General features: G+C 40.8%; 1 protein-coding gene across 1 annotated transcript in view; it reads left to right on the top strand.

Moving 5' to 3' along the window:
• Positions 1–3232: 3232 nt before the first annotated feature.
• The window catches only part of tmtc1 (transmembrane O-mannosyltransferase targeting cadherins 1), a 79178-nt gene continuing 70829 nt past the window's right edge, over positions 3233–11581 (top strand). The window contains exons 1-2 of the mRNA XM_029462293.1: positions 3233–3678; positions 10687–10864. Coding sequence (XP_029318153.1) covers positions 3380–3678; positions 10687–10864 — 477 coding nt within the window. The 5' untranslated portion in view covers positions 3233–3379. The remainder of the gene's footprint in view (positions 3679–10686; positions 10865–11581) is intronic.

Below are 11581 nucleotides of genomic sequence, written 5' to 3'. Positions count from 1 at the left end.
CCCTAATGATGATGCTGATGAGAAGTGCAACAGGCCAGATGGGAAAAGTGTAAGGAGATGGAGAAGAGTGTTTACAGCTGCTGGTCTGCACTTTCATCTCTTTCTCTTTCATCCCCAAAAAAAGGCCTTCCTCTCTCCTAACTCATACACGGAGAAGGCGACAACATGACTTTAGTTAAGTACTTGAAAGGTGGGGTTATGATCTGTCCCTAACCATAACCAACAGCCGCCAGTGCCTAACATAACCCTAACAATGTTGAATCATGCTTTATTATATTATAATGAGCAAATATTGTAGGAAAACCAAATGTGTTGTCAGGGAACATTCTATTTGATGCGTTCAGAGTCGACATGTTTGCGACTTAATTGTTGTTAATTAACAACATTTCCTCATTATATTAAAAGAAAACATGATCCGGGCTTCATAAACACTTGGTTGCTTTTGCAAATGAATAATTAGCTGGGTACACCGCTCTCTCCTGTACTCACTGTTCAAGCATGACTGCATGGCAACCCACAGCTCCAAGACCATCTTTAAGTTTGCTGACGACACGACAAAGAGGAGATCTGAACCCTGACATCTTGGTGCCAGGACAGTAACCTCCATCTCAATGTCAGCAAATTTAAGGAGCTGATCTAGAGGAATGATCAGTGAGACATAAACATTGGAGAGAATCAGCAGCTTCAGGAGAACTGTGACTCACCACACCCACACAATCACTAAGACAGCTCCTCGTCCGGCAGGCTTAGGAGACCCAACATGGACTCCAGGATATTCTGCAAATTCTACAAGAGCAACACTGACAGCATCTGACCAGCTGCATCACAGCCTGGTATGATATGATATGCAGAGTTGCTGATCATTTTCTGTGGGTTCCTCACTACTAGCAACCACATTACAAATGGTCATAGTCAGAGATACAGGTATTCAAGAGCTGTGTTAACGTGCACCATAAAATGCGGTACTGACTGTCCTCACTTTGATCTGTAAGGACGTTGTAAGAAAGAAGGTCAGTGTGTTTTGAGTGTGAGCAGCTGTTGCAGTGTGCTGTAGTGCCTCAGACTTAAATGAGCTCTGTTTCAGAGCAGGAGGCCGAGTGCTCAGTGACCAGCTGGCCACCATGCAACAGGAATCGCAATGAGTTAGTCAGGCCGCAAGGGGACACGCCAGATGCTTAGCATGTTGCTGACACAGTCTGCCCTCAGGCCCTCTCTGTTACACCAACTCTTTCTCTAGGTCTCTCTCTCTTAAATTTTGCTTTCATGCTTTGTCATTTTCAAATAATTGCAATTCCTGGTAAAACAAAAGCAAACGGGGTTGAGGAGTTTTCTTCTAAACACTGATGTAAAAACACAGTGAGAAAGAATCCTAGATTTTACCAGTTTATTAGGTACACTTATATACATTTTCAAAGAGGTTTTGATTCAAGCCTGTTGTTTTGCATTGCATTAATGGATGCTACTAACTTTATCTTTCATCTGCTTATTTCTTTAAATAAACAAAAAACATGTTTTTCTTTTTTGTGATTTACAGCAGATGAAAATAAACTATGTTTAAAAAAACAAAACAGCATAGGTTCCAAAATTAAAATATTGCGTTAAATAGTGAAAATTTAATCTCAATATCAAGGTGAAATTAATTAGTAATATTCCACATGAGTATGTATAAAACATTTCCTCATCATACATTTTTATTCATTTTTGGTTTTCCTGTCATTGAATATTTTTCTCCTGCCTTGTGTGTAACAAAGTAAATGTTCATTCTTAAATCATACCTGCTTACTGTCCATATGTGTGGAGTATATCGATAGAAAAGATAAGAGAATGGCAATAAATAAATAAATAAAACATAGTAAATAAGGTCTAATCTATTACAAAAGTTATAATTAGGAATAGGCATGGTTTTAAATATTAATACCTATGAAGATGTCAATAAATAAAAATAAACCGAATGTCTAATGATTCTTTATTACAAAAGTTCTGATCAGTCAGGAATAGGTGTGGTTTTAAATATTAACACCTATTTTCAGACTGTTGGAAAGCCTAGTTCTCCTTTATCATTTGTAAGTAGGTTATTGAACTTTTTAGTTAGAAAAACTGTAGACCTACCAGACAAATTGTTATTTTAGCATTGCCTTTGATGGGACCTTCAATTTCAAAGATGGTGAATATACAACTTTAGGGTGAATTAAATTAAAGTCAGATATGACCCTACTTATCATAGGCTAAGGAGCATCCTGTAATGTGTCTCCTTGATCTGCAAACACTATAACCGACTCCCCATGTTCTTTTCGGACTCGTTAAGTTTATTGCTCAGTGTGCAAAAAAGGTCAAGTGTGTGCCATTGCAATCATGCGCTCATGTAGTTTACGCCGAGCTTCATTGATTTTCTGCAGCTATGTTTCTGGCGGTCTGAACAGTCCTCCTGCGCATGCGTCCGCAGGCGGGTTCTAGGTGCTGATGTCGCGTTCTGGTACTCCACATAAACTCGTACATTATTCTCAACCATGCCTTTTGTCCAATATCTATACTTGATAGATTAATACTAACTATAAAAATACAGATTACTAAAAACAATATTTACATATGTAATACCAGTGTAGTCTATTTAAATATGTGCCATTAATTAGTGGGAGTTTCATTAGACTTGTGTGTCTAATCTCTAATATCTAGTCTTATCTTCCTTCTTCAGAAGAATCTTTTTGCAGATATTTATTCTTACTGTATGAGAAGTTACTTATTTTTAATCATAAAGTTGTTTTCATATCAATATGTAAATACTATTAAGGAACACTTTACTTACCATCCGTTGGCTGACACCTACAGAAAGAAATACAAGTATATGAGGGTTTATAAACTTAATTGTCTTCTTTCATTCACAGTGTTTTTCGCCAGCCACTGTGCTATGCTAAGTGTAACCTATAGCCACAGTCCATTAAGTTTTACCTCAAAAAGAGAGAAAAAATCATACAGTTAAACTGTTTTTCCTTTCTCAAATCACTGTTTTCAAGGTCAAGAATGAGCTTTCACACCCAACTCAATTATGTATTTTAATACAAAAAAGGACAGGTTAAATAATAAATAACATATATATTTATAAATCAATACATTTAAGTAACAACTTGCCCAAATGAAATGAAATACAGTACAACGAATAAAAATGCCAAAAACCCGACAGTAGAGCGTATAACGGTGTTCTCCGGTAAAGCCATGATTCTGACGTTCCCCAACTTCACCTGAAGGCAGCACACCACAGCTACACCGTCTTCGCAGTCCAAGGCAAACACAGCCGCTACCTGCCAGGCGGAATGGACGTGTCCTCCAGTGCTCCTAGTTTCATCCTCAGCGCAGGAGAGCCGCGGGAGAAGTCAGGCCCAACATGACAGCGCCGGGACGGGAGAAGAAATACCGCCAGCAGCCGCCGCGGTTAACCGTCCGGCCCGAGGCGGTGTGGGCTGCGGGTCGCTACGCCGTGCTGGCCGCCCTGTGCGCCCTATGTTACAGCAACTCTCTCCGTGGGGAGTTGGTGCACGACGATGTGTGGGCTATCATCAACAACCCGGACGTCCGATCGGGCTCCAGCCTAAGAAACATCTTCAGCAATGACTTCTGGGGCAAGAGGATGGCGGACAATACAAGCCACAAGTCCTACAGACCGCTGTGCATCCTTACCTTCAAGTAAGTTCTCCCTGTTTTCCCAACTCCGCTGTTTTCACCTCACCTTGAGCTCCTAAGACAAACACTTTGTGTGTGTTTAACCGCAGTGTTATTGATATTAACCCGAAGTGTGAAACATGTTGCTAACTAGCGCATGCAAGCTATATAAACACGCTATTAGAGCTGACGTCATAACAGCTGTTTGACCCCTTATGGAAAGAAGCGGTTACAGCCTCACTTCAGAATAATACAAGCTAAACATTTCACCTAAACAACTTGTTGTGGTTGTTTCATGTGAAATGAAAGAAAAAAAAAACTGTGCTGTGGGCGTTATAAACACAAAGCTACAAATGCGCTGAAACTCCCAATAACAATGGTAGGTATATTATAGAAGCCTCTGTTCCCATTATAAATATTTATATAATGAGTTAGGACAGAGAGTGCAGCCAGGCTGGACAGCTGTACATTGAACCAGCACACCTTAGCCCCCCCCCGAGCAAAAACAGTACACGCATTTTGTTATGTGGTACTTGTTGCGCAGCTTTGTAAGACTTTCACGTGTATTGTAGTGGAGTTGGAGGTTTGCAGTGTGGGTTAGGACGTAAGGAGGTGATGTAAAAGTTCTGGAAACAGCGGTTGAGGGGGGGGGGGGACAACACGTTATATTGTGTGCTTGTGCTCCAGGAGGGCGGATCTGCTGCTCAGTTTGGCGCTGGATTTCTGTCAGAATATCTAGGCAAGCATCCAGGACAGGGTGGGATTGTGTTATACATGATATCATGTTGCACTGATTACATTAGAAAAACAGGGCAGCCTGTGTTCCTAAATGAGGGAAAATGAGCCAATCTGAGTCTGGCTGATGCAAAACACGATGGAAACAGAACCAACAACGCTTGCTCTAAGTGTGTCAGGGAGCTTTTTTCTTTTAGTTGTATAATTCAATTGGGGTTGCAGTTTAGAGTGTAATGCTGCAAAACATGTGTCTGAGTTTACATCCTAGAATATAACAAAGACTGTTTACTCTCCTCATTGAACTGCATCTTGTTAAGAAAGAACAAAAATGGAGAAAAACATCGGCTTGTATGGTCCTGCATACATTAGCTAATAATGAGTAGGGCTATGCTTCAAATCTAAATACCTTTTGGTCTGTTGGAAACTGTCTAGTACCATAAAATGGAAACAAATGTGTGGTTAGATTTGTAATCTTTGTTCTTTGACCAGATCCTAGTTCAAATCAAAATGTTGGCAATTTTAGATTAATTATAAGATGACCTACAGTGTGATCATCGAGAAATTGTAAATGGCCTTTCTTTTTTTAAACTATTATTTAAACATATTATAGACTAACTGATTCATAGATTAACCAAGACAATAATCAGAAGATTATTCAATAAGGAACGCCTTAGATATAACCCTAATGAGGACATTCAGGGTCACATGACCAACAAATGCACTGCTAGCATCAGCTCTATTGTGAGGGGTTTAGTTTGTGTCTGCATACATGTTTCTACAGTACTAAAGCATCCTTCCATTGATCATGTGACCCTCTTAACATTTGTTTTGCTTCCTAGAGTCTCCCCTCTTATGTAGAACATGTGTGCAGAGGCTCACTGAAATGCAGGAGTCCCGTTGTGGGACTGATAAAGGATTTCTTATTTCAGCAAATTATTTTAATAGTAAGCCTATTTATAGTAAATAGTAATACCTTTTTATTCTGTGGTGATTTGAATAAAGTTCTAAAGGTAGATAAGAGTGATATCAATCTTCTCATCTAGCTCTCTGCAAGAAGGGACTAAATGTATTTTCTACAATATTATATCACTAATGCTTTTAATATCAAGAAAAATGTACACCCAGAACCAGCAGCTCTTCCCACTTTGTCTCTGGAACTAGTTTTCCAAGAGGACTACATATAGGGGAAACCTTGAAGAGTGCTATAGAATGTGATTGGCTGCTCTGGTGACAGACATAATGTGTCCCCAGGCGAAGCTCCATCAGCACACTATGCACTTAAGATAACTAAAACTAAGAATCCTTGACTGTGAGTTTGGGTACCATGTTTGTGTGGTCAGGCAGCCGGATGGTTTCATTGTTTATAGTCAGTGTAATTACCCAACAGCGTAAAACCTCTCAAGCTGCTGCTTGCCAGTTCTCTGGTAATACAGTGGTTGAAGAAAATTGTTGCCTTAATACGTCTGCTGAGAGCAGACAGTGTGGCTTGCGGCTTTGCAGGAGCATCTGCTCTCAGAAACGCACATAAACAGCAATGATAAGTGTGTGCTGGAGACGACAGATCTGAAGTAATGGCCAGAGACGATGGAGGGGAAGGTGATCTTTCAGGAGTGACAAGGTGTTGCCTTATTGCTCACTTAATGCTTTGGGTGTAGCTTCCAGGGCTGATTGGCCGTCAGCTTCTCCACACCATCTTCATTAGTTTTGTCATGTGAAGGATGCTGGTTCATGTGAACCCTCCTGGGGAATGAATGTGTAGCTACATCCTTTTCCTCATCTGGTGAGATTGCCATTAGTTAAATCATTAACCTTCACGTGCCACATATGCCATGTAGCTGAGAAATGACATGCACACTTTGCTCTATGGAGAAATACTGATTTTAAAGGGTAATTCAGGTCACAGTGAATGGTATGCCCTTTTTCATGCTCTTACTGTCCATATAGAAATGTAACTCTCCCATGCCCACCCTGGGGAGGCATGCCTCACAGTATAAAAACCTTTGTATTAAACTTAGGCTACATAGAAGGCAAAGATACCAGCAATGTTGATGGATTTGGTTTACCCTTGGGGTGAAACTGTGTGGAATTTGAAGCCAGTTCAGTATATCCTTTTGCTTTTGGGTGACACACACACACACACTCACACACACAGCCCCAAGGCACGTTTTGTAGCTCAACCCTGATGTGCACCAATAACTGATTGTGGTAAGAAAACAAGGGAAAAAACGGTGACGGATGTTCTTCTGATAAATGAGGGGAGGGACACAGCAAATAATGGAAAGAGACAAGAGCAGGAGATGAAGAGTGAACAATAAGAAATGACAAGGTTAGGAAAGTGATGGATTATGCTGTTAAGTCCGAGAGAAGCTGATTCAGACAATGTAAGAGCTTAAATTCCTTGTTTATCTCGTTCAGAATAAGATAAGTTATTACCTGAAGTTCAAGCATCCAGTCATTTTGACAGCCAGGACATTTAATTATCTGCTGTTCTTTACTTCAGGAAAAGGTCTTTGTTTTGGTCTAAAGCATTTTCAGTTGTCTGCCCCTCTTGTCTGCAGTGCTTCATTAAGCCTATTTTACATTGCAGTGATCTGGTAACACACATTACGTAGCTGTTAACTGCTGATGCAGTGCTCTCCAGAATAATTAGTAACCTATTTTTAGTATTCTTGTAACCTTCCTTTGAGTTATGGCCCAGTCTCCGGTATAAGGAATATATCAGAGCAAACTACAGACAAATATCATTCCGCCGCCGCTGCTGCTGCTGCTGCTGCATGGTCACCAACAAGGAGAGAGACGGAGCTCAATTATTTCTCCTTCACCTCTCCAGGCCGACCGTTGCAGAGGACACTGCGTCTGTCACACTGGATTTGATCACACTGGGCTGTGCATGCTCAGTTCCAAAATGTTGCTCATGTCAGACCCTTTTACATTTGCCTAGTGGTGGGGCCTAAAAGTGGCGTAGTTGGTAATCAAACGGCAGAGAAATATATCTCAACAAGTCAGAGGATGAGTCCCAACAATTCTGACAATTCGCCGACCTTTCATTTAGTGCCTTAATTTGAAATAGTTTTAATTTACACTTTTATACCATCCATCAACAGGGTTTTCCATAAGTGCTGGCTGTCATTTCTAATCAGTTTTTTTGTTCATAGCAAGTTGCTTCTCGCCCTATCGATGTAAAGTGCCCTGCATTCAATTGAGCGGAGTCTAATGTTATGTCATGAAAGCGTTCTCACTGTTTTCTTTGTGTCTACGTGTTTGTCAGTCATGACAATGTTAGCTCAGCAACAACCTAGAGAAGTGTGACCTGCTTTCACTCTCAATCAGTCGCATACCCACAAATACATTTTGGGTATGCGACTGTGGAGGAGCTTGGCAGCTACGTGACGGGGGCGGCTCGCTTGCCACGGGCTGCCACTGACTGCGGTCAGAAGTTGTTACTCTGCGTAGGCTATACCAAGAAGTTCCCAGGCCTGATGGGATATGTAATAACGCTAGAGTTTCAGGTCTGTACCTCCCAGCTGGACTTGTCTAGAAAAACCTCAAAGGGAAGGCATCCAGGAACATCTTTATCAGTTTTCCAAACTACTGGTTCATTTTCTCACTGTGGAGCAGTGGTTCTAATGAAAGCTCCATTTGTCACTTAAGTTCCAGTCGCCCAATTTGGGACAACAAACCTTTACCACTCTGCACAATCCATGAAACCGTTGTCATTCCTCCTGTTGAATGGGGACAAAGCAACTTAACCAGGACATTCTTATTTTTTGCTCCTCAAGCACTCAAAAGATTGAAATTTCTGCAATTTTGCTAACATTAGCCACCATGGTCAAGTAAAGACCCTGACCCACCAAGCCAACATCGGGCATCGGTCAATGTTGTCGGTGAGCATGTTGGCCTTGTTTTTGCGGTATGTCCCGCCCTGTCGCCACCTTTCGGACCAGCTGACAGTCACCGCCGCCAATTTGACATGTTAAACTGTAAAATAAGATCTCAGGACAATATATGCTAAATGTAAACCATCCAGAATAATACCCATGATAACGCATATTATCATCATGCAGGCCAAGGCTCATTGTTATTCATGTTTTCAGAGTACTGGTTATACAGGCCCATCACACAAAGGTCACAGCTTAGATTCTTCCTGCAGGCAGTATACGTGTCCATCAGCAGCCACGCTTCCTGTCAAAATGTCCTTGAGCGAGACACTGAACCCCGACCTCTTCCCTCATTGTAAGTCTCTCTGGATGAGCACATCAGCTAAATGCCTCAAATGAGAAATTTAAATTCCTCTGGAGCCTACAGATCATTAATGGGTCAGAACCCTGGCCGGGCCCTCTGGGAAATTCATTTCACCCACTTTCACTTGCTCCACACTCATCTCAGCATCAGCTATGAGGGCAGATCAGCATCAGCTAAGGTCAGGGTGAGATAATGGTGAGGGTTAATGCTCTCTCTGCAAGCTCAAGCAGGTTTTATCAGTCGTCCCCATTGAATTATAAATAAAAGAGGGATAGTAGAGGCCAGAGTCTCCTTCATCAAATAATGGACTGGACGAGGGCTCACGGAGGACCCCTTAGATCTAATTACCATCAGAGATAAGGAGTTCAGATGTGAAGCCATGCTCTGTTCAAGCTCTCCCTTTTTTGGTTTTGTTTCATGCTACAAAGCATTTAACCCCATACTATACTGTTTTCATCCTTTCTTCTTTTCAGTAGCATTAAGGAGGATTATCATTGTATTCAACTCTGACGGTATCACCGATATATTCTTTACCATGTGGACCTAACTCCTCGTTGAAGCTGTGAAAACTCGGGACTTGATGTTTAAAAGGGATATTTTTGGAATATTTGGGATCAATACTTTGATTTATACAAAGTGCTAAGGGCTTGAACAACATGTGGCTGCACAGAATCAGTTGACAATGACTGTGGAGGTTAGAGGGTTTAAATGGTGCAGTTCTGCACAGACTGTAAAGTACGGCCCAAAACTAGCAGCACATCTTTAAGACCCGACTGGACAGAACGTCACTGGTACTGTAAAAGAAACGCATGACACATGAGGCTTGGGAACTGAAGGGTCACTGGTTCAAGTGCCCGAACACCCCAATTATGGACTGGTACCCGGAGAGGTGCTGGAGAATGTGCTGTTTATGGCTGATGGTCCACACACTGAAGGAAGTTATTGAGTAATGTCAATTTCTCTAGAGATGGGAATGTCATTCTAATGGTTGGTCGTTCCACCACTTTGGTATAGAGACTGAAATATCTCAAAAAATATCTGATTTTTTAAGACTCATACAATTACTATACTTGTAATAATAACTTGAGTCTGATATGGTTTATCAAAATTAAGTTCAATTATAAGTTTAATAACTACCCTATCACAGCCTGTTCATCCGGCTGCCGTCTGTCAAGCACTACAGAAGCATCGTCGTACCATCGGACTGGAGAGCAGCTTTCTTTTACTCCTAAAGTCATCCTACATAAAGATAGCATAAAGGGACTACACATGCATTTTGTTGTGCACATCTGTGTTGTAGAATTACAATAAACCTTGAACTTTAAATTACCTTGTTAAATATTTTAAAAATTACATCTCTTTGTCCCTCATTGAAAAATCCAGAATCTATGATTATTCGGAAAAAAAAACATAAATATAATTAAATATAATGTTGTGGAATGACAGCTTGAGCCTGAACCACTGTAATACTTCACTCTTTTTGAGTTTGCTATTATCAGGTTGTTGATATTCTGTTGGGTGGAGAGGAAATTGTCACAGCTAGTACCTATTATGATAAACCAAGTGGAAATTGCATATCTCACCGCTATTCTTCACCAAAGGAGTAGCTGCTTGAAGATCTTAAACAGGGTGTGATTGGTGTCGGGAATCCCAAATTCTCTCTCAAAGCTATCAATTTCTGCCATTTGAAATGCATGGCACTGCAGAAAATGGATTGAGATTCTGTTCAGGATAATAAGACACTCACTTCATCCAGGAAATGTTCCATTTTATTTTACCTTAGAGATTCCCACTGTAAACCCACAGTGATATATAACTGAGCAATTGTTTTAGATAAGGTTGACCCTTTTTTGTCTTATATGGTTGGGGTTTATGGGAGAAAAGAATGACACTGTCTGTACTTATCCATCAGATTGAATTTCTCTTTTTTGTATGACTTTTAATCATATTTATATTTTACACATGAGATAACTTTCAAACAGTCAGACATAACTCAAATGCTGCTCCCGTCTTGTTCGAAAGTGCTCATTATTTCTCTCTCTTTCTGTCTGTCAGGTTGAACATCCTGCTGGGCGGCATGGCGCCTCTTTATTTCCACATCATCAATGTGTGTTTGCACTGCGCCGTAACCTGCCTGCTCATGCACACATGTGAACGCTGCGTGTTTGAAGACTCACGCCTGGCCTTTGTCACAGCGCTTCTCTTTGCTGTGCACCCCGTCCACACTGAAGCCGTGAGTACATGAGTGCACAAACTTTTACCAACTGGCTCAGAGAATGTGACAAGAACAGAGTTCATGCAAAAGTTGAACCTTGGAGGTTCCACCTTGTCTGGAACACACCACAAAGTTACTCGCAAAAAAGTATAAAAATGAGAAATGGTTTACATTTTCTCAATCTAATTTGAAACGTTGACCTTACACCTGACCATTACATTGAAATGGCGACTATCTAAGATTGCTAATGTTAATTATAAACTCTTGAAATAAGAGGTGGTAGGTGGATTCCGTTATCTTTGGACTGAGGTGGGATAGCTATTTCCCCTTATTCCAGTCTTTATGCTAATCTAAGCAAACAGTCAGAGGTGATGAGAGGTGTTTTGTAACCAACTCTGTCAGAATGCAAATACGTGTATTTCCAAAACGATCATGAGCACTCGTGATGACTTTTGCATAGAAAGCAAGATATTTTATTTACACTTGACGAATATCCAAATAATATGGTGTAAAAACAGTTTTAACTTAAAAAGCTGATTTTGTTTTTTGCAGGAACTGAGCCATTGTCAATGTTTTCAATTTCACCTGGGCTTTTCCTACTATGGCAAGTCAAAATGTCTGCTGTGAAAAAGCTCCATGTTGCATCTCACCTTTTTATGTACATGAATGGAAAGCCGTGAGGTGTGGAGCATCTCTCTAGGTCTTATCAATTCAGTTCAGCTAGAGTCAATGGAA

Source organism: Cottoperca gobio, chromosome 23, assembly GCF_900634415.1.
Source record: "Cottoperca gobio chromosome 23, fCotGob3.1, whole genome shotgun sequence".
Lineage (NCBI taxonomy): Eukaryota > Metazoa > Chordata > Actinopteri > Perciformes > Bovichtidae > Cottoperca > Cottoperca gobio.
Note: the sequence above shows the minus strand (reverse complement) of the source record. Positions and strands in the feature narration are given on the sequence as shown.